The following is a 23,053-nucleotide window of genomic DNA, read 5'->3' as shown; positions in this document are numbered from 1 at the left end:
AACAGCTGTCGCAACATTTAATCTCCATTTGCGACTTGCGGGTGCATACCCCCATACTCCTTCACTCAGTCATTCGACTTCTCATCAGGATGGTGTGTACAGTATTGAGCAGCACATCTTCTTGGTGCGAACCTATTGGGTCACTGATGTTACCTGGACATTTTTGAACAGTTCATTAATCAGCTGGATGACCCTTAAGTTAACGGAAGGTTACTTTCAGCAAAATGGAGCAACGTGGCCCACATCGGCAAAGAACATAGCAGAAATTGAGTCCTTTTTCGGCAACAGAGTAATTTCAAAGGGGCTTTGGCCACCACGGTCGTCGGTTCTGACACCACCAGACTTCTTCCTTTGGGGTATGCTCAAAGGAAAAGTCTATTGGAACAAGCCTCGCACTGTGGAAGATTTGAAGGAAAACATCTAACGTGAAATTGCTGCTATTCCTCCCGATATGCTCGCAGACATGTTCAGCAACATGGAGTGCTGCGTCGAATTGTATCTGGCGGAAAACGGCAATCACTTCCAGCACCGCATGTAATGCAAAAGATTACACATATGTCAAGGTATGTAGTGTATTTTTTGGTTCAGATTGCTTCATCCTAATGGAAGTTACAACAGAATATTTGGGGCCTCTTTCGAGTGAATCTCCCTGTATATTAATTTAAGGATTTGACTAATAACTAGAGTCCAATACTAGAGAGTCTCATATTACTTTCTTCATTTTTTCTTGGTGCTCTCCTGAGTAGATTATCTGAGCATGGCCAATAAAGTCACGTCATTACAGTCTAGGATGGAAGATGCCAAAACAAAAGATGGTATGCGAATGGGTCTTGGGGAGAAGTGCTAGCAATCAAGACTTTATTGCCTGACAACCTTATCTCAAAATCTTCTTGGATCAACTATAGTGAAGGCAGCACATCTTGACTATTGCAGTCATGTGTCTCAAACTAAATGGAGCTTGGAGTCATTGGAAGTTGATCCTTACTATTGAAAAGAAAAAAAATCTCAAATAATGAGCTCTCTGGGTATACTGGAAGTATTAATAAATAAATAAATACTTGTTTAAGAATTGACTTTTTTAATATAATGAGATTTTAATATTTCATGGTTTAGCTCACAAAAAGGCATTAATAATTTTTCAGTATTGTAATCATTTGCATTTCATTTCCATTGGAATGAGCGCTCACCCTGTTGAAGTTGAAGATATTAATACTTTGAGTACTTTTAAAGACATAATTTTAGAGATGGTTACATTAATATTTCATGTTTCTGTAACTTATTCTAAGGGTATTTGTATGAAACTCATAGTTTACTGAATACAGTTTATTTTCAGCTGAATTTGCTCTAAACTGAGGATTTTGAAAAGATCACAGTAAACAGGGCTCTAGGCTAACTGGTGCCCTGTGCAAAACTAAAATTGGCATTCCTTCCCCATCCCAGTGAAAAATACTGGTTTCATTCATGCCACTGCCCACAGCCTCTCAAGAGATTTCTCCAACTCCCATCCCCCTGATCTCTACCCTCTCTTCCCCTAACTCCTCCCCACTTCTAGTAACAAATTTAGGTTTTTTCCACCCTTAGCACTGCTGATGCCGTTTTACTACCTCAGTACTCTCCTCCCACTCATAACTTTGGGAAACACTAATGAAGTCTGGGGTCTACACAGAATGGGACAGAACCCCAATATAAAGCTGCACCTTGAGTTAGTAGACATATATTTTCTCCACAGAAACTCCTCCAACAATGGCTGCAGAGCAAAACTTGGAGGTTCTCCCTTCATCTCACCATAGAAAACAAAATATTCATATTTTGGTGTCACCACAATAACAGCAACACAAACTCCCTCCACTACCAGGAACTACCAAAATGTCGCTCAGTACCAATATTGCAAATCTGTCATATAAAAACAGCACTAATTTTCAGGACTCATACAGCAACTACCCTAAGTATGAAAAGGCAACAGACCTTAGAATACTCCTCTGATTGGAAAAATAAAACAGGATTGCTACAGAACCTTATACAGAAGCTACACTGAATTGTGCCACACTCACAGAGCACAGATAAAACCCCAACAAATACTAAACAAGCGACTAAAATTAGACATAGAAACAAGCAAACAAAATCTGGAATGAAAATCCCCAAGAAGCTAGACTCTGCATGCAGTTCAATGCCAAAGAAATGGAAACAGAAATGCATTTCCTCCTATATTGTGCAAAATACAAAGATATCAGAAATGTACATTTCCAAAACTGACATATTTGTTTCATTAAAGTGAAAATAAAATGCTTTTTCTACCTTTGTCGTTGGGACATTTTATTTTTTTAATCATGCTAATCCTCATCTCTTCTTTTTCTGCTTTCCTGATGTTGGTCTAGTAACTCCTTTTTCAGGGTCTCCTGTCCATTTTCTATTTCTTCTCTCTCCTTCTGTGTTCATCACTTTCTTCCCTATATCTTTCTCTGACTGATCTATCACTATCATCTTATTTGTACCAATTTCTATCTCTCTTTCTGCTTCACTATGCAATCATAGCTAGATTTCATACCTCCTTCTCCCCCTCTAGTCCTATCTATCCCGATCCTATGCCTCCCAGCTCTTCCTTCTGTTGCCCCCTCTCAGCCCTTTATCTTGCCCTTCCTGGATTGCTCTCATCATCATCTCTGGATATCTGACTCCCTTGTCCTTTACCTCAGCAGCTGCTTCCTTTCTTGCTCCCTAAAACCTCCTCCCATCCCTCAGTTTACAACGCCCCTTTCCTTCCATTTTCCCCTCTGCCTTCTCCCTTTGCCTTCTCCTCATCTTCTTCACCTTCCAACCTATCTTCCTTTCTATCCCTTTCCCCTCCCTCTTCTTCCATCCTACCCATTCACCTGTAGTGGGTGGAAGGATAGTGGTTTTTGTCTTGTAGTCTAAATCTCTTAATCACACCAAGAAAATAACGATACCTGACTATGTCTTATGTGAAACTATGAAAAGCTATATTCTCTATATAATGTGTAAACAAAACAGGTGCTTATGAGAACACCTAAGACAAATAGCAAACAAAATAGGATATATACTGTACTAGCAACTGTACCCGTTCTATACCCAGGCAGCGAGCCTTTTTATTAGCACATATGCTCTTGCATGGAAGCGTTAGCTGAAAAGGAAAAACTAAATTGTTTTCACCCAGGGCAAGGGACGTGGAGGCACATTTGCTAAAGCCAGGGCTGGCAAAGTTTATTTACCAAGCTGTCTCTTGCACTCCCCCACACCCCCTCTCCTCTCTCACACACACATTCTCTCTCACCGGCATCCTCCTCCCCTCATATAGGCTCCCTCTCTCTGAAACCCACACACAAGCATCCCTCCACCCACCCTCTCTTACCTCCCATGCTCTCTCTCACACCCTCCCCACCCCTCTCTTACCAACCATGCTCTCTGTCACCCCCCTCTCTCACACACACATTCTCTCCCACCGGCATCCCCCCCATGCTTTCTCTCACATCTTCTTGCTCTCTCTCACCCTCCTCTCCCTGACACACATTCTCTCTCACCGACATGCCGTGGGGCCCACGCCATTCACGGCGAAGATGAAGGCCCAGTGCGCCATTCACGGCGAAGATAAAGGTCCGGCATGCCATTCACGGCACACGGGGGCCTTCCATTTTCGCCTTGAGTAGAAAATAGCAGCGGAGACCCCGGCATGCCACGAACGGAGCGTGTCCCATGGCACACACTCTGTTCGCGGCGAAGATGAAGGCCCGGATGTGCTGATCGCGGCACATGGGGGCCTTCCCTTTTCACCATGAGCGGCATGCTGGGCCTTTATCTTTGCCGTGAATGGAGCCTGTGCCGCGCGACAGGCTCCGTTCGCGGCATGCCAGGGTCTCCTCTGCTATTTTCTGCCTGCCCCGCGATGGCCGCTGTCCTTCCAATTTTGAATAGTCTTCCGGCGAGGGAGGAAATCGGCGAGGTGAGGGAGGAAATCTGTGGGAAGGAGGAATTCTGCGCAAAATCTGCATTCCGCAGTAGCACTGAATTCCCCCAGGAGTACCTCTTGTAGCTGGTGTTGTGACATGGCCGGCTGGTGTTGTGACACGGCTGGCTCATACATGTTCCCCAGCCACCATCTATCGGCGGGCTGGGGAACATGTGCGAGGACTGAATGACACACTACCAAGCCTGATATATTATAGCGCCATCTATCGGTGGGCTGGGGAAAATATGCAAGCACTGATGGACACACTACCAAGCCCAATATATTATAGTGCCATCTATTGGCGGGCTGGGGAACATGCGCGAGCACTGACAGACACACTACCAAGCCCAATATATTATGGATATCAGCTCAATAAGCAAATAATAGGAAAATAATTTTATTCAAAGGCCTAGTGACAAGCTACACTTTCCTGAAAGTACACCCTTCAAAACTCCTCAGACAGTGTAGCTAAGCACATTCATTTTGAGGAAGGCTAGACCCTTTGTCATTGTTTTGCTAATCTCTCTCAGAATAACTCTTTGGCAGAAGTCCACCCATCCTCATGTGTGTCAGGGTTATATGCCTTTTGGAATGGCACATGTGCTGTGGGCATCTCTTTGTGTAGCCCTTCTTGATATATTATCAAATTAACTGATAAGAAAAACTTACTGCTTATGTTTCAGGACCACTGGAAAAACTTACTGCGTATGTTTCAGGACCACTCTAAAATGGTGACTTTCTTATCTATATTCCCTATTTTTCATATATTTTACTATGTGATTACTACCTAACATACGGGCCGATACAGTACAGTGTGCGCCGACGGAGCACACTGTTAAACCTCTATTGGACGCATGTTTTCGACATGCTGGCATTACCCCATATTCAGTAAGGGGCCGAAAACGCGCGTCCAACCCCACCCCCCCCCCGAACCTAATAGTGCCCGCAACATGCAAATGCAAATGCATGTTGATGGCCCTATTAGGTATTCCTGTGCGATTCAGAAAACAAAATGTGCAGCCAAGCCGCACATTTTGCTTTCAGAAATTAGCGCTAATTTCTTCGGGCACCGGGAAAGTGCACAGAAAAGCAGTAAAAACTGCTTTTCTGTGCACCCTCCGACTTAATATCATGGCGATATTAAGTCGGACGTCCTGAAAGTTACCAAAAGTAAAAAAAAAAAAAATACATTTTGAAGTCGTCCCGCGGCTCGTGGGTCAAAAACCGGACGCTCAATTTTGCCAGCATCCGGTTTCCGAACCCGTGGCTGTCAGCGGGCTCGAGAATCGACGCCAGCAAAATTGAGCGTCGGCTCAACCCGCTGACAGCTGCCGCTCCGGTCCCAAAGGAGGCGCTAGGGATGCGCTAGTGTCCCTAGCACCTCCTTTAACCTGTTTTTACCGCTGGGCCTAATTTGAATAGTGAATCCCGCGGACTTTACTGTATCGGCCCGATATTCTCTAAAATTAACATAATCTATTGAACATCCAGAATCAAAATAATAATATTTACATTAATATAATTCAGATAGAAACACTACTATTAAATCACTATAAAAGGGCCTGTAATTAATTCTTAATAGAGAAGTTTTATTAAAATTAATCTGGGTATATGCCAGGTGTTTTCAGCTTCAACTTTTGCAAAACTACTTGTACCTGTAGCTGATTGCCTCTGCATTCTTGGTTCCTGATTTCTGTTCTTGTGTCTCGTCTTCGTGTTCTTGGTTCCGCTGTGTGTCTTCAGAGTTCCTGTGTCTGTTCCCAGTCCCTCCTCTGTCTGGCCTTCTCCTGAATTCCTGTCTTGTGGTCCATCGTCTGTCTTCAGCATCCTGCCTTGTTTTTCTGTCTTGCCTCACCCCCTCGGATTGGACTCCTGGCTTGACTTTGGTTTGGATTCCTGGCTCGTCTTTGGTTTGATTCCTGGCTTGACTTCACATTGCTTCTGAATGCTGCTTGACCTTCGCCTGTGCTGTGACCACTGCCTGCTCATTGCCTGATCGAACCCTGCCTATCAAGACCTCTGCCCGGACCTCAACACTGCATAAACTCCACCTCCACCTGCCCCTGACCACAGCCTGCACCAGTCTCTGCTGTCTACTCCAGCTACTGATTAGACTATCTCTGTTCCACTCCTGTTGGCCTACTATACCTTCCGTGATGGACTCATCTCTTCCCAGAGGCCAGCCTCTAAGTCCAGCTGGCCTCGGCACCCAAGGTTCAACCTAAAGGGAACGAGAGCTGGTACTGGTGAAGTTCCTGTTGGGCCTCTGCTCCAGCCAGCTCCACCTGCTGATGTTGGGGACCTGCAGGGCCCCTCCCTGTGGGTTATGCCAACCTCATCTCGGTCCAAGGGTCCACTTTTGCAACAGATTGCCAAGCCCATGGACCCGGCGAATCTCTTAGGCCTCCAAGACATTCCTGGCCTGGCACAGAAAATTCAGCAACAGCAGCAGTTCCTTTAACTCTTGGCGGGCTCCATGGAGAGGCTCAGTGCCCGCCTTGATGCAACTGCAGCCTCAGCTGTCTCTCCACATCCTGCAGTGCCTCCAGCTCCACAGGCTGTGCCCATATTACGATTACCGATTCCTTCCCAGTATGCAGGAGATATGAAACAGTGCCTTGGATTCCTGAATCAATGCTTTATGCATTTCTCACTATAGCCAGCACAGTTTCCCAGTGACATTGTCAAGACCACCTTCATGTTCTTCCTTCTGGATGGGAAGGCCTTGGTCTGGGCCTTTCCCTTGTAGTAGCGTGTGGATGCACTGCTACAAGACTTGCAACAATTCGTTAAGGCCTCCAAGCTTGTGTTAGATGAATCTGGCCGGCTGGCCACAGTGGGTTTGGATCTTCTACACCTCAGTCAGGGCAATCGGTCCTTAATGGACTATGCCAGTGAATTCCAGACCATGGCTACAGAGCTGGACAGGAGGGAGGACAGCCTTCATAATATCTTTTTGGAAGATCTGATGTCTCGGATGAAGGATGAACTAGCTGCTCGGGAACTCCCTGAGACCATGGACGCACTCATCGACTTGGCCAGGAGAATCGATCGCTGCCTCCAGTAGCTTGTCCCGAAGTTGTGTCCTTCTCGTAGGCAATTGCTGCTGGCCTGTCCTTTTCACACCCTCTCTATTCAGTACCAGTGACGGCCCTCACTGCCGCATGGTCTGCGGAGCCCATGCAGCTAGGACAGGGACATCTGTCTCTTAAGGAAATTCTCCACTGCTGCCACCTGGGGCTCTGCTACTACTCTGCTGGGACTAGGCATCAACTGGCACACTGCCCTCTGAAGCCAGGAAACTAGCAAGCCTAGTATCTAGTGAGGAGGTGATCCTAGGCTTTACCACTCCAGCCCCTCAACTAACCCTTCCAGTGGCCATGTCCATGCACAGTCCTGAGTTTCCCACCTTAGCACTAGTCAACTTGGGCACTGCTAGTCATCTCCTCCATACTTGGAGAGCTGCTTTTTGGACAGATTACCTTGGCCACCACACCTCTGTGTCTCCGCACTGGCATTTTGCATGTAGAGAATATCATCTTTCATATAAATGACAAGGCAGTACACTCCATTGTGTTGGGGCTGTCCTGGTTACAACTTCACTCTCTTCACTTCCACTGGTGAGCTGGGGGCCTATTGCCACAATTACTATTTGCAACATATTGAGCCCCCTCCAAGCCTGCCCCTGGCAACAACCTTGATTGGATTGCCTCAGTATGCTGAGTGCGCTTACGTGTTCTTCAAGAGGAAGGCGGGGACACTGCCTTCTCACTGAATGCTCAACTGTGCCATCAATTTGCTACCAGACACAGAACAGCCACGAGGAAGGGTATACCCCTTATTGGTCCCGGAGACCACAATGATGTCTGGAGAACTTAGAGCGGGGCTTCTTTAGGCCCTCAATGTCTCCTGCTGGGGCGGGGTTCTTCTTTATGTCCAAGAAGGATGGCTCTTTACGGCCATGTATAGATTACAAAAAAAGACCAATCCCCACTGCCACTCATTTCTGAACTTTTCTTTTTATTAATTTCAACAAAAATAAGCAGGACACAACCTTGCTTCAGAAAACAAAAATGGTGTATTAAGGAAAAACAACAGATTATACAAATAGAAAAATATAATCAAAGATACATCACTTTTCCATAAGGTAATTCCAGAAGGGCCAGAAAAAGAAGGGGGATAAAGGAAACCATGAAATAGAAACAGACTTAACGTGTTACTGCAGACTTATTTTTATGGATCATTAGACCTATCATTCCCAGGTAAAGAAGATGGAATACTCCTGGAATTGATGAGGGACTTTAGCTGCTCTGGAAGAAAGAAAACAAAAATTTAATTTGGAGAATGAATAACACATTTACATAGATATCTTAATACAAATGAGAACCCCAATGAAATAATCTGTGATCTTAATGCAAGAAAATCACGTCTCCTTTCTTGAGTGGCTCTCGTGAAGCCTGGAAAAACACGTACTGACTTAACATAAAATAAATTAGAGATATTCTTGAAATACCTCTTCATAACTTTGCTCAGTTCTTGTTCTGATATAAAGGAAACAAGATGGCGGCATGAACCAGACGTGGTTTAAATGTTCTCCGGTTTCTTTTGATTTTACCTTAACAATGCTGTCTAAGCAAAATGAAAGGGTTCGTGTCTTCCCTTTGGACACTTCTCTCCCTCATGGGCAGCATTTAATAACATCCTACTTGACTGGTGTGGCAGCAAACGTGGGGGAACCAAGGCCCACTGCGATGTCCGGTGAGGGAGCACTGGAATCACCTGGGAAAGTGACACTGAGTCCCCCAGATCTTCGACTCCCGCTGGCTCTGACTGTCGCCGATCTCACACTCGGACGTGCAGCGTAGGGAGATGACCTTACCCATGTTTCTGCAGGGGGAGGTTGGAGTTGAGCTCTGTTTGCATCATCTCTGCTCTCCTCTAGCTTGCCGGAGGGCTTGTTTTCCTCTGATGTTGTTCCTTGTGTGGTTTCCTCTTCTACAGTTGAGTCTCAGGAAGACTGGGAGAGGATTACAGCAGCATTGGTGAGAGGTATTCCAGGAGCAGTTTCTCCTGGGATATCGGGTGAGTTTTACCATCCTCCACCCAAACCAGCCGTGGTCACTCTTGATGCCCTTTGGGACTTAATATTAGGATTTGGAGGCTCTATGAAAGAATGCCAAACTAAGGGCCTCATTTTCTATAGCTATCGCAGGCTTGTGCTAACTGCGCAAGCCTGTGATAGCTTGCAAAGGTTGTGCACACCTGCGCTACCTAAATCGGGGCAGAGTCGGCCCTGGAAGAGGAGGAGTCAGGGCGTCACTGGGGCCGACTCCGCGAAGACGCTGCGGACGGCGAAAAGGTAAGTGCCTTTTCGTGTCCTATTTCGCGCCCAATAGCTACACCTTCTATGGTGGTGCTATTGGGTGCGAAACCGGCAGCGATCGCACCGCCGTGGTGCGATTGCTGCCGGCTAGCGCAGGACCGCCCCCCCGTGTTGACCCCCCTGCCCCGATTTGCGCGATTTTCTAAAGTATCGCAGGCCTGCGATACTTTAGAAAATGAGGCCCTAAGCTTGATACTCTTACTACAAACGTGAACTCTATAGTGGTTAAATTTGAAGATCAAATTCGTGATCTTAAATCTCAGATATTGGCATCAAAGGCATCTGTTTCTCAAATTCAGTCCTGCAACTTTTAATTGATTAAAGATTATGGTAAATGTTCTCGCAGATTGGAACTTTCAGAGAACCACTTAAGGCATTTAAACCGCCGCTTCTTGAATTTTCCTAAAGTGATGGGGGAAGACCCCTATCATACTTTGAAGCAGTTTTTTCTAGAAATTTTGAAGTTTGAAGCGGACAAAGTTCCTTCAATTAATACATTTTTTTTTCTTCTGGGAACTAGTAATGGGACATTATCTCGAGATGAACACCCTGATGCTATTGCAAACTTAACTCAATTTCATGAGGACTCTACAGTTGAGATTTACATTTCCAAACTTTTTGAGTGCCTCCAGGAGTCTAGAGTGTTTATGAAGTTGGACCTCTGAGGGGCCTACAACCTAATTCGGATTAATCAGGGGGATGAGTGGAAGATGGCGTTCAATACGTGGGACGGCCACTCTGAATATTTGATGATGCCCTTTGACCTGTGTAACGCCTCCACGGTATTTCAGAAAATGATGAACAAAATCTTTAGAGTCCTCCTGTATGTCTGTGTCATTGTGTACATCGATGATATCCTCATCTTCTCAAAGGACCTTACGTCCCACCAGTGGGACATTCGCTAAGTCCTCCAGAGACCACAGGCAAATCAGTTATATGCAAAGCTGGTCAAACGCCTCTTCAAGAGGGAGAGTCTACCCTTTCTAGACTACTTCATTTCCAGCAGGGGCTTCTACATGGATCTGGACAAGGTCAAGTGTATCCAAGACTGGCTGCAACTCTCTGGTCTTCACGCCTTGCAAAGATTTGTAGTCATTATAATGGATGAAAAGTATAACTTGAAGAGTTGATTTATAAAACACAAATCTTTAGTGATGTCAATTTTACTATGAATACCTCAGAATATTTCTGTAATACCAGTCCCCCACCTTCTGAAACCCACCCCAATTCAAAGTGCCCTTCTATAGTGGTACATATATAGAGAGTGTCAGAGTGACTCTATACAGAGGTGCACTCTCTCTCTTATTAATTAATTAATTTATTTATAACTTTTCTATACCGAAGTTCAAATAACAGAGTTAATTATCACTCCGGTTTACATTGTAACCATAAAACAGTGACAAAGTTGTCTTACATAGAACAGGGGGAGAGAAAAACTTGGATACAGCTTAAGCATGGGGAGTAACGTGTCAAAACTGGTAAGAACTGATAAGAGTTGGCTTTTTGGGGTAACAAGGTATTCCGAGGGAGGGGGGAGGAATGAGGGATTGGAAGGGGGTTGGAAGGGGGGTTGGAAGGTGGGGGGGGGGGGGGAGGGTAGCGGAGGGTTACCATAGATTTAATGAAACTAATATACATATATTAAATAGCTTAGTCAGCAGAAGAAAAAGTGCTTAGGCATCTGAGCTTAGGAAGAGAAGGTCCGTGGAGGATGAGGCAAGGACAAGTGTTATGGGAAGGCTTGTCTGAATAGTAGCGTCTTAAGTCTCTTCTTGAATGTAAGAAGAGACTTGAATGTAAGAAGAGACTTGCGCTAAAAATATTTTTGCCATATTTTTTTTATTTTTTTATTTTTTATTTATTATTTTATATACCGACATTCATCTCAATTGAGATATCACACCGGTTTACATTCAGGTACTGTAGGTATTTTTCTATCCCTAGAGGGCTTACAATCACATATTAATGTGAATATGCATTTGCATTGCATTATTTATCTTGTGCGTTAGGGCACATCGCAAAATAATAAATGACCCTGTAAGTTAAGTAGACCTAAGGTATGCGGTCTTATTTAAAGAGTTTTAAATTATGTGGTCTTAAGTTAAATGGTTTGTATATTTTTTAATTCAACAATGGATAGTAAAATTGTGTCACACTAAGAAATCCTAAATTAAATGATCTTAAGTGTATATTTTTTTAAATCAGCATTAGATGTTAAAATTGTGCCAGGCTAAGGGCCTGATTTACTAAAGCTTTTCTTCCATTCTGTGTCTATGGGAAAAATGCTTAGTAAATGAAACCTAGGGATGGTAACTTTCAAATGAGTGTGCGGGCGCACAAATACATGTGTGCATCGGCATGCCCCCAGAGAAGTGGCCATTTTATAACATGCGCACGCACATGCATGCATGTTATAAAATAGCCTAGGCGTGCGTATGTGTGTGCCTAATTTTAAGCTGGTGCATGCCCAGCAGCCTAAGTCATCTTACGCTGCACAGCTGCCTGTATTTTAAAACAGACGCTCATCCAGCCGAGGACCAGTTTCATCAGTTCATCCACCAGTTTGCCCAATGTTCTCCTAGATCCTCCCAAATTCCCTGTTTACACAGCCTGCAGTCGCCCCCCCCCCCCCCCTGGATGCCTATTGTTTTTCTTTTAATTTACTCCTTCATAGCGGAGATAAAGTTACGAGGCACTGGACCTAGGTGCACAACCATGCCGCAAATCGCTTGGCCCCACCTGGGAATGCCAATGCCCTGCCCACACCATGCCCCTTTTTTCTTCTAATGCGAGATGTGCACATAGACGCTTGTGCATACATCTGCCCACTTTATAAAATAGAGCGGACACACACTGGTGCTAGATGCACGTCCATCTTCTGATTTCAGCTTGCATCCAGCTTTTAACATTTACCTCTAAGTTAGATGATCTTAAGAAGTCTTAACTGACATGTTCTTTTAGCTTATGTTGATGTACTTTGCTGATATTTTAAATGTTAAAATTGTGCCATACTAACTTCAGAGGTCTTCAATAGTTTTATGACAAGAGGTTTTTTTGTGGTCCTATGCTAAGTGTACATAAGTTAAATGGTCCTTAATCGACATCTTATTTTAGTTGAATCCCACATAGTAGGATGAAAGTGGTTTCTTAAGAAAAAAGCAAGATCTTGTATAATGACTTCTAAAGGGCACTGACTGATTCCGCATAGTTCAATTAAAATTTTAGGTGTTCGGGTCTGCTGCAGTGTGCAGGATCAGAAACCTAACTAGAAATTGGTTGATTGCCCAGGGAGAGCTTAAAGTATAAAGAATAAGTTCCACTCAGAAGTAAAGCAAAATACTGTCTGGGATATACATGGTCTCTGCGCTGCAGCTGCCTGGATGTGAATAAAAGAATCATCCCTGTCAGAGCCCTCTTATCACCCATGATGTGCTCTGAAAACTCAGTGTGCATAGGACACCAAACACAAAAGTTATTGGGCGGGGGAGGGAAGGGGGAACATTGTGATCCCATAAGCTTTCTGTCCCTTTGCAATGCAGGATAAAAGTAGTAACATGAGACAAAGCACAGAGACAGCCAAGGACTATTTTTAGTGGAAATGAGTGTGGTGCTGTGATGACTATCTCAACCAGAATGGCTCTTTCCATGAAATGGAAAATCTAATTTGAATGTCCAATTTTTTTTTTTAAGAATAGCTGAATAGAGAAACTGCTATTGGGAGGGCCAGTTTTTCACCAAAAGATTGCATCTCCTACTGTTAGGATTGCTGTCCTGGTGGGTGCTTCTGTAGACTCGGTGAAATGTGGACAGCCAAACAAATTGCTATTGATGATTTAAAATCCTATCTCCTTATGTGAAACAACAAAAAAAACAAAACAACATAAGAGAGCTTAGGTGATGAGGATAATGAGGATCTAGAAGAATAATCCTTCGTTTTGCCAGCTGTAGTAGGCGTTATTAATTAAAGAAGCTGTCTTGGGAGACCACTTATCTTTGGTATATGCTCAATGCATGATATTCAGAGAGAGTGCTGATGCTGTGTTTCAGCTGTTTATGACTTTCATTTTTCTTTCCCTTTTTATTACAGCTCTTTCTTTTATGCCTTCCTGAATCTGCTGATCAGCTCCTTTGTGGTTTTTGTCATCTTTATTGCTAGCACTATAGTGAGTGTTGGATTTAACATGTGGTGCGATGCTATTACGGAAAAAGGAAGCATGCCAAACAGGTTAGTAGGGAAGAGAATGCCATTTCCTAACCGGAAACCCTTTTTCAAGCTGGGTATTTTAAGATAAAATCTGAAATATTGCGCAGCCCCCTCTGCCCCAGCTTACCTTAACCAATGCATACGAAATAACAGGTCTTGCTTCTGATTTGCTTTCACATTGCTAAAAACAAAACTAGGAAATATCGCAGAATACTTAAACGTAAATGGGTGTGAAAATGTCTTAATAGTTTCACCAGTTTTATGTTTTCAGGAACGATCTCTAAATCAAAAAATTCTTCATTGTGGACATTGTTGCACAATCTAGAGAATAATCAAGCAATTTAAACCATTAGACTTTCAGGGCCTGATTTTCAAAGCCGTTTGTGTGTTTTTATTCTTGTAAATGGCTATTATACAATAGCCTGGGGCTCTGTTTGTGTAAAAATATGCATATTTGTAACCCTTTTAAGGACATACTTTTATAGGAACTGCAGCGAGGCATTCTGGGGGTGGAGCTGGAAGTTCCCTGCCTTCTTTTTGATTTTAAAAAGTTTGCACGTAAGTTAGCCCTCATAAGTTACGACCTCCAAAGAAGAGGTGTAACTTTATGCGGGATAATCTGTGTGTCCTTAGGCACTTATGTGCAAATCTTCAGAGCCAACTTATGCGCAATAAGTTCACTTTAGAAAATTTTAGGCAAAGTCTGGGGGCAAATGAATGATGACTTTACCTGATCGAACTCAGAGGGCAATTTTCAAAGGGTGAAACAGTGCTTTACTCGCAGAAATGGGCTTTTAGAAAATTGGCCACCTGATGTGCCGGTAAAATAATGGCACATAAGGCCGGTATGGATCCACTTTCTCTTGCAGTGTGAAGAGGTGGTGTTGGGGAGGGGGAAGGGGGCTTTGGAATTACACGCACACTATTGCAGTTCTCACAAATAAACAGTAGCCAAAATAAACTGAGTTGCATGAAAGAAAAGTGGTAAAAAATAAATAAAATGAACATTTCGCATCATGATACTGAATTATTAGGCAGACCAGTGGAATGCATTATCAGATGCCACGCATCATTACATCAAGCGACATGCTCTAAGCAATATTATTCACAGAGCCCAACTTTCAAACCTAACCGCAGTACAGCTGTAAGTGGAAGTGTGGGGAACAAGTGCGAGCATTTTATAAACTGTGTGGAGCGAGATATTTTCATGCACAGATCACCTTGAAAATTCACTCCTTGGTTTGGAAATTGCATAAGCTTGTTCTAGTTTAGTGGCATTTGCCCTCAGAATTTATATCCAAAAATAAAACATTTATTTTAAAACCAGTAACCTTTCTGATCAAGATATTTTACAACATAATTTTGACAGAACAAATAAAACATGCATTTTAAGGGTAGAAAACAAACATTTCTGATCAGTGTCTTTCCAATATCATTTTTAAATGATATTTTTTGGTTCAGTAGGTTTCTTTCTTCTCTAATCAGACTGGTACCATGAGCCTTCTTTCATAATTATGCAGTTTTTTCTTTCCTGTTTCATTAACCCCCCCCCCCACACACACACATACTACCACCACCTAGTCCAGCCATTGCAGTGATGGTCCCTGGCCAGGGGCCACAGACCATGGCACCCTCTAGTGTCCAGTCTGCACCTAACTCTGGTCAGTAGGTGTCACCCATTTAGTTTATTTAAATTCTTATATGCATCACAATCTCCAATTAAAACACAAGTTGTTTACAGTAAAAAATAAGAATGTTTACATACAATTAGCACATAAATTGCTGAAAACCCACATACCCAAGGGCTGTGAATGCTGCCTTTGTGGTATCTCCAGCCCCTGTTGACCCAGGGACCAGAAGACCTGATCTGGGAGTCACACACAGGTCCTGTGCATGGAAACACATAGCATGGCCACTGAACCATGTAGCTGGCCCTCCAGTATCATTTTGTTAGCTATTGCCCACATTCCTGCTACAGACAGTGATATCTGCTTGTTTTAATTTATTGTGACAGATTTCTTTTTCTGTTGAATCTCTGAAGTACTTTTATTTTCTGTAAATACTTTTTTCAGCTGTGAAGAATTGCAAGACATAGATCTTGAACTCAATTTAGACAACTCTTCCTTCTATGACCAGTTTGCCACTGCACAGGTAGGGTCACTTCTAAAGAGGAAATATCTGACAAAAAAATATTTTCAGAACACTTGTATTGCTTATTTTATTTCCTCATGCATCTACAAATCCTTGTGTATTGTAATAAAAAGCTTTCCCAAATCTGAAAACACACTGGAAAAATTTGAATAGCTTATTTTAGAGACGGCCACCATTAAGGAAAAATAATTTTGGTAATGGATCTCATTGTGCTGTACCCTATTAGTCACATTTCTTTTAACTTACACAGACTCTGCAAGTAAGGGAATAGCATGCTGCCAGTTCTACCCACTTTAATTTAAAAAAATAAAATTGAAATGGTATATTCAGGAACTAAGAAGGGAGAAGAGTGCAACATATAGGGCCAGATCTAATGAACAGGCAAAAGGAAAGCAAACAAGAATGCCCAACAGACCTCAGGGTTTTTCACTGCTGTTCAGCACCATGGCCTGGACAATTCCTGTGACTGACAGACAGACCGACCAACTGTCAAACGCTCACATTAAAATCTACAGGGTTTTTCACATTTTTTAAATGTGCAAAAATTGACTGAAAACCTGCAATTATGTTTGCTTGAACAATTTTGCTCAAGGCTATCATATGCAAGACATTTTAGAAGGGAAGAACTGTAGGGTGGGGGGAGTGGGTGTCATTTACTGGAGATGACTATATTTTGGAATTAGGTGATAGTCACCACAGTGGTTTTTCTTGCATGACATTTACCGTGGAATTTTTTTTTTCTATGCAATTTTGTTTAATCTTTCCCAGAAATGGCAGAAAATGGGATCCTCGAGGAAAAGATGCACTATTTGAAAATTGCACAAACAGACCTGCAGGATATTTTGCAACTTCATTGGCCCGATCATTATCTTTGGCCCTTATTCTTATTTTTCATTTTGTGAAACACTGGGATCCAGTGGCTCCCCATTTGTCCATCACAATTGCTCTGTGCTTGGTTACTATGACGTTGGAGAAACAGCTTGAAATGAGAGAGGCAGCAGGGATGCTTTTCTTGCAGCAGTACAAGATTTTACAAGTTGTCTTTTAATAAGCTGAAATTAAAATACATGTGCAACTAACTGCATGATTCATGACAGACACTTCTTATTCTGTGAAAGTTATTCTATCGTTTTATATTCCTGAGGGGCAAAACAAATAATTTTAATTCAATGGGAAATAGTTTGGCATAAGTGTTAAATATTGTATAAATCAGATTCTTTGTAACTTGTGGCAACTTTTATCAGAAATATCCAAAACTGAGACTGCTTATGCTTCATTTCAGATGAAGAGGCTTGTGCTTGACACTCTGCCTTGGCAGATGAATAAGTATGATTTGCTTAGAGTATGGATGAAAATGTTCAGCTCATCCCAAGAGAAGAGGGAATAAGATTTATAATCAGCACAGAGGAGGTGATCATTAAGCTCTCAGACAAAAACTACCTCAGTGTCACTTCCCGTGCCGTAGCCAGATTGAGCATGGCTAAGATTAGCATCATTATTATTGGAGAGACGTAAGGCTGATGCTTCTGGTAGCATTTCCGAGGAAAGGGGAGTTTGAAAATGCTGCGATGATTAAATGGAAAATCTTGTTGATGGGAATCTTTTTTTTTTTTTTTTTTTTTTTTTAAGAATGGGAAATGCCAGTAAATTAAAACGGGCTAAGGAAAGAACCGCACGCACAAAACAATTAAATAATTCGAATTTAAAGGCCATCTTTGCAGATTTCCAAATAAATACCCAGCCAAAATAGGCTGCTGTTCATTTATTTTGGGCTTGATTTACAAAGGAAGTAATTTTCAAAAGGATTTAACGTGTGTAAAATTGTTATGGTATATGCTACCTTTATATGTGTAACTCCTTTGAAAATTACCTCCTACGGTTTTTTTTTTCCCACATTGTGCCTACTGGAAAAAAATCATAGTGAATCAGGCCCTTTGCATTGGAATGAGAAGGCTACTGAATTACTTTGTGGTGTTCATATATGAACCTTGCCAATTTTTTTTTCTTTCTTTTTTTTTTCTAGAAGTAAAAGTAAATGCTTCCATTAGGGCTTGGAAACTGTTGCACGTTTGTACTTTTCTGTTCTTATTTAACTATAAGCATAGACGTTTGCTGTAAATTGTGATGCCCATCAGTAGCTGTGCTGTATTTTGTCTTGTCTAGTTTGGCCTTTGGGCGGCCTGGCTGACTTGGCTGGCAGTTACAGTCCTCGCGTTTCTGAAGGTCTATCACAACTACAGGCAGGAGGATCTACTGGACAGTCTGATCCATGAGAAGGAGCTGCTGATTGGAAGATCTGCCTCCAGAACGTCTCTGCAGGATGAGAAGAGCGGCGTTATTTAACACCGGGGTACTAGTCATGCTGCACTGCAGTTTGCCTTTTGTCGGCTTTCCTAGTTGATTAGTCTGAAGATCGTTGCTGTAAATTTTGCTTAGCAAGCAATTCCTCCAATTAGATAAAGTTTGGAAGGCACACTTTCTATAATTTCAGATATATAGTAATAATTGTGAATATAGGCTGAACCTTACAATGTGCCACTGAAGAAAGTACTTTCCTTTCTGATGATAGTAAAACTTTGCTTTATCTTAGGGATGCATTTTCATTTTTAATGACATAGGCAACGTCAACGGCACTGCCTATTTCATGTCATATCATTTCTAAACTGAAACGATAGAAACAGTCAAAACCTGTGTTTTTAAAATTTTTCGTTTAGTGCACACTCTTTCGATTTGGGATACACTATTTGAGTTAGCACGCACTATTGCAAATAGGGTTCATTAAATGAAAAATAGTGCGTGCTAACTCAAAATAGTGAGCACTAAACTAAAAAAAAATTTAAAAAATGAAAGAAAACCTAACGAAACCAAAAATAAAAACTGCTCTTTTATGATTTAACAAATATTAATCAAGGTTTGTGCTTTTGTCCCTCTGGTTTGATTCACTATAATACAGATTGAGCAGTGTGCCTGACCAAAGACATAGTAGCTTTAAGACGTTAACAAATCCACACATGAAATGTTTGATTTGTAGCATAGTATGCAGGTACAAAAGAACGTAAGAACATAAGGCTTGCCATACTGGGTCAGACCAGGGGTCTGTCAAGCCCAGTATCCTGTTTCTAGTGGTGGCCAATCTAGGTTACAATTACCTGGCAGGATCCCAAGAGGTAGACAGATTCCAAGCTGCTTATCCCAAGAATAAGCAGTGGATATCTGCAACTCTACCTTAATAATTATTAATGGAATGTGCTGTCTTTTATTATTTTAATTTTGTTTCAATTTAGTGTGCACTAATTTTTTTAGAATATACTAGGAATGTGCATTTGTTTAAAATGAATGCACAAAATGGGATGAATGAGGCCATGGCACAGGATGCACCTGAGACAGGTGCCTCAGAAAGGCCAGAGCTGCTAGTTTTAAACAGGTAAGGGGTGAGTGGGTGTCGTTCTTGCCCTTTGTAATGCCTCTAGTCCCCACAGAAGGGGTAAGTGAAGGCCAGGGAAGTTCTTTGCACTTGGCCCCAGTGAATTTTTAGAGGGTGGGAGAGCATTACAGGAGCCTAAGGAGGCCCTGGCTGGGCCCAACTAAAGCCCGCCTGGTAGGTTCAGGCCCCCAGGAGATTTTGGTTGGTGGAAGGAGAGTCAGAGGGGCTCCAGATAGACATGTTTTGATTTTTTTTGTTTGTTTTAGGTATTTTTTGGTTATTTAAGGTATTTTTCGGTTTGGCAAATGAACTGAACCAAAAAAACATTAAACGAACCTAAAAACCCCTCCATCAAATTAAAAAAGCAAAACAAAACCAAAATGAAAATCTTGGGCCTGCACATCCCGAGTGCACACTAAACAGGCTAGTACACACTAAATCAAAGTAGTGCACGCTGTGACGGTAACTTTTAAAGTGGCGCATGAGTGTGCATATGCGTGCATTTGTCAGCCAGTGCCCAGGGATGCAGCCATTTTATAACATATGCACGTATAAGAACATGTTATAAAGTAGCCTGACTGCACGCACATGTGTGCACAATTTTAAGTGGACGCAAGCCTATGAGCGCAAATGCCATTTCTACCACATAAGTGGGGGGATTTTAAAAGACATGCATGCATGCTGACGCCATTACCAGTTTTCCCAGTTCGTTCCCAGTTCAACCAGATAAGGGCTAGGACTTCCAAACCCCTCTAGTTTAATAGCCTCCCTTCCCCTGTTAGTCCCAAATTTAATACCCCGCTGATCTGCCTAGATGTTTTTGTTTTACAACTTACATGTCATCCATAGCAGAAGTAAAGCTATGCTCAAGGGGACCCCGGCGTGCACCAGTGTGCATAAGTATTTATGTGCAAATTTCAAGTTTGAATCCAGGAACATTCTTGCACTGCCCAGACTACACTTATGCCCCACCCATTTCTAATACTTCTCATTTATACGCGCAGCGGCAAGTATGCACGTATCCAACTGGCTTTTAACATCCGCACGGTGCACACAAGCCCGACTTATATGTGTATCTCCCGGTTTTGTCGTGCGCTAGGTTTTTAAAATTCACCTTTAAGTGGGATTTAGTGTGACTCAAACAAAATGAAAAAAACCTGACAGGAATGAACTTCCCCTCTCCCCCCAAAATGTTTTGGCTGCACACCCCTGTGCCCAAGTATGGTTAATTTAGCATTTTGTTCTATGCCCCGCCCCTTTTTATGTTTCGCTTTGCCTGTCAGTCAGAAGTACTTAACATTTTCCTCATGGACACAAAGGGCCTGAATGGACTATGGCTTTTTCTCATTTTGTGTCTAGAAGAGAAAACCTTGGTTCATGAAAGTAAAATGGGAAAAACATTTTGGCACATCAGCCCCAGAGTGTGTCAAATGCGGTGTTTCCTACTGCTGCATGAAGTGTTCACAGGACCGTTCAAATGCTAATATATAATTCAGAGCCCTGCTCTTTCATATATGCAAATTAATCCTTCCCGCAGATCCATACAGTAATCTCTTTATAGATGATACAGCAAGCCATTATAAGGGATGTGGTTTCATTATATTTCAAAGAAATGAAAACACAATAAAAATTAAAAGCAAAGGCAATTTTGCTTTCTTTCCATTTCATTTTGTACTCAAATGAAGCAGGACACTCCCTCTCTTCCCAAACGCTGAGCACCCTTGGCGAGTTGAAGGGGAAGAAGCAATCCCCCAGTCGCTTTTGCCCAAACCGGGTCTCTGTTTCAAAATGGCACCGTTTTGTTGTAGAGTGGTACACAGCGGCAGACTCACGATGTCGGACCGGCCCAGGTATTCGCCGCCCAGGCCGGCCCAGGACACGTCATGTGGTCTGCCGAGCGCGGCTCTGTCACGGCCGCGCACGGCAGACCACGTGACTGGAGCGATCGGCCCACCGGAGGATGCCCGATCCCCCGATAGGCCAATCCGCCCCTGGTGGTACAGCTGGGCTTCCCTAGAAAGGTAACCTGTGAGCCGGGAACACAGGGCGACTGCTGAAGTTGGTGATGTGTTAGAAAATTTGCTGCTGCCATGCGATCGACCATGTGAGCTGCCTCCCTAGCCTGACCTCATCAAAAATGGCTCCTGTGATATGGCAGCACGTGCAGCTTGAGCCAGTCTTTTGAGGATGACATCGGGCGATGGGAGGTAATTCAGAGCGTCGGCAGCCCAGAGGAAAAGCAGCGCTTTCCATTATCAGTAACTGGTGCCGGCAGTCAGGAGCAGCTCAAGGCAATCTGCTGTCTGATGCGAGGGCTAGGATGAGATGGCCCCCACCCCTACCAAGGTACTCCCAAAAGGATACACTCTCCAAGAGACAGGTCCTCACCATCATATCACCAACTCAGCATACTAAAAAAAAATAAATAAAATTCAGATTCTGGTGTCACCTCTGCAACAGCCACACAAACGCCTTCTGCTACCAGAAAGCTTGTGAAGTAACAAAACCCCTTTGAAAAAGACACCCTGAATCAATACAGAAAACATGCCAGACCATAGCAAGCTAACTCTCAGGGCTCAAGCAGTACCTGGGAAGACTTAGCACTACACATCTTACTATAGGCCCTAGAATACCAATGCACCACCTTCTACTGGAAAAACCAAAACAAGCCAGATAGTACATGCCAGCAGAATCCCTCACTTCATTCACACACAAAAAAATGCAAACTGATCCAAATTAAGGGACCACAAATTAAGAACAGCAAATTGCAGACAAAAACTGAAATGGAAACCCTGAGAAGATGCTCGAACTGGGCAGTCCTCTGTAGACACAGAACCTCGTGGTTTGAACAGGGGGCGTTTTCAACGCGGGGCTGCAGGAGGAAGAAGGTGCCCGTATTTAAGCTGCAACACGATGACTTAGAGGTGCTGACTGGGACAGGGTAAGAGCAGGGGATGAATGAGACTTGGGGGGGGGGCACAGAGGAAAGCAGGACGCAGCGATAGTGACAGTATGTAAAGTTGGTGGTGCACGGCACACCCCTTTTTAAAGCTGGTGGTGCCTGTGCACTACTCTGCACCGTGGATGCTATGCCCCTGCTCCACACAATAAGACAGCACCAGCTTCAGGGCCAACTGGCACCATTTCAAATTGGCATCCCAATTAGACAGTAGTTTTAGGGGATCACTTCCACCCATAGATGGGGGTAAGTGTGGTTGGGGGTAGGATTCTGGATGAGAAGGGTGCACTGTTGGGGACCTTTGGTGGAAAGGGTGGCAGCAGAGGGGTGGGGAAAGGGTGGCTGCAACATATAGATGAAACGAAACCAAACAAATGAAATGAAAAAGAAAACAAAACAAAACCCAAAACTAACATAAGAACCGCCGTACTGGGTCCATCAAGCCCAGTATCCTGTTTCCAGCAGTGCCCAATCCAGGTCCCAAGTATCTGGCAGGATCTCAAATAGTAGATAAGATCCAATGCTGCTTACACTCAGGGATGAGCAGTGTCTTTCCACAAGACTACCTAGTTAAAAACTATTTATGGATGTACTGTATCTTCCGGAAAGCTTGTCCAAATCTCTTTTAAACCCAGTTAAACTAGCTGCCTTTACTACATCCTCCGACAATGAATTCCAGAGCTTAATTGCGTGTTGAATGAAAAAATATTTTTAACGTCATGGTGTTTCCCCTTGTCTCTGTATTTTTTAATAGTGTAAACAACCGATTTGCACTTACTCATTCTACTCCACTCATCATTTTATAGACCTCTATTATATTTCCCCTCAGCCATCTTTTCTCCAAGCTGAAGAGCCCTAACCTCTTTAAGTCTTTTCTCACAGGGGAGCCGTTCCATCACCTTTATCATTTTGGTTGCCCTTCTCTGTTCCTTTTCTAGTTCTGTTATATCTTCTTTGTGATGTGGCAATCA

At 43.1% G+C, this 23,053-nt stretch overlaps 1 protein-coding gene across 1 annotated transcript in view; it reads left to right on the top strand.

Annotated features, from left to right (window-relative positions):
• Nucleotides 1–18,447, top strand: part of TMEM179 (transmembrane protein 179) — a 52,256-nt gene extending 33,809 nt beyond the window's left edge. Inside the window, exons 2-4 of the mRNA XM_029597408.1 lie at nucleotides 13,432–13,569; nucleotides 15,621–15,699; nucleotides 17,863–18,447. Of these exons, the coding sequence (XP_029453268.1) occupies nucleotides 13,432–13,569; nucleotides 15,621–15,699; nucleotides 17,863–18,042 (397 nt within the window). The 3' untranslated portion in view covers nucleotides 18,043–18,447. The remainder of the gene's footprint in view (nucleotides 1–13,431; nucleotides 13,570–15,620; nucleotides 15,700–17,862) is intronic.
• The last annotated feature ends 4,606 nt before the right edge of the window (nucleotides 18,448–23,053 follow it).

The sequence above is a fragment of the Rhinatrema bivittatum genome, chromosome 4 (assembly GCF_901001135.1).
Source record: "Rhinatrema bivittatum chromosome 4, aRhiBiv1.1, whole genome shotgun sequence".
In the NCBI taxonomy this organism is placed as follows: Eukaryota; Metazoa; Chordata; class Amphibia; order Gymnophiona; family Rhinatrematidae; genus Rhinatrema; species Rhinatrema bivittatum.
Note: the sequence above shows the minus strand (reverse complement) of the source record. Positions and strands in the feature narration are given on the sequence as shown.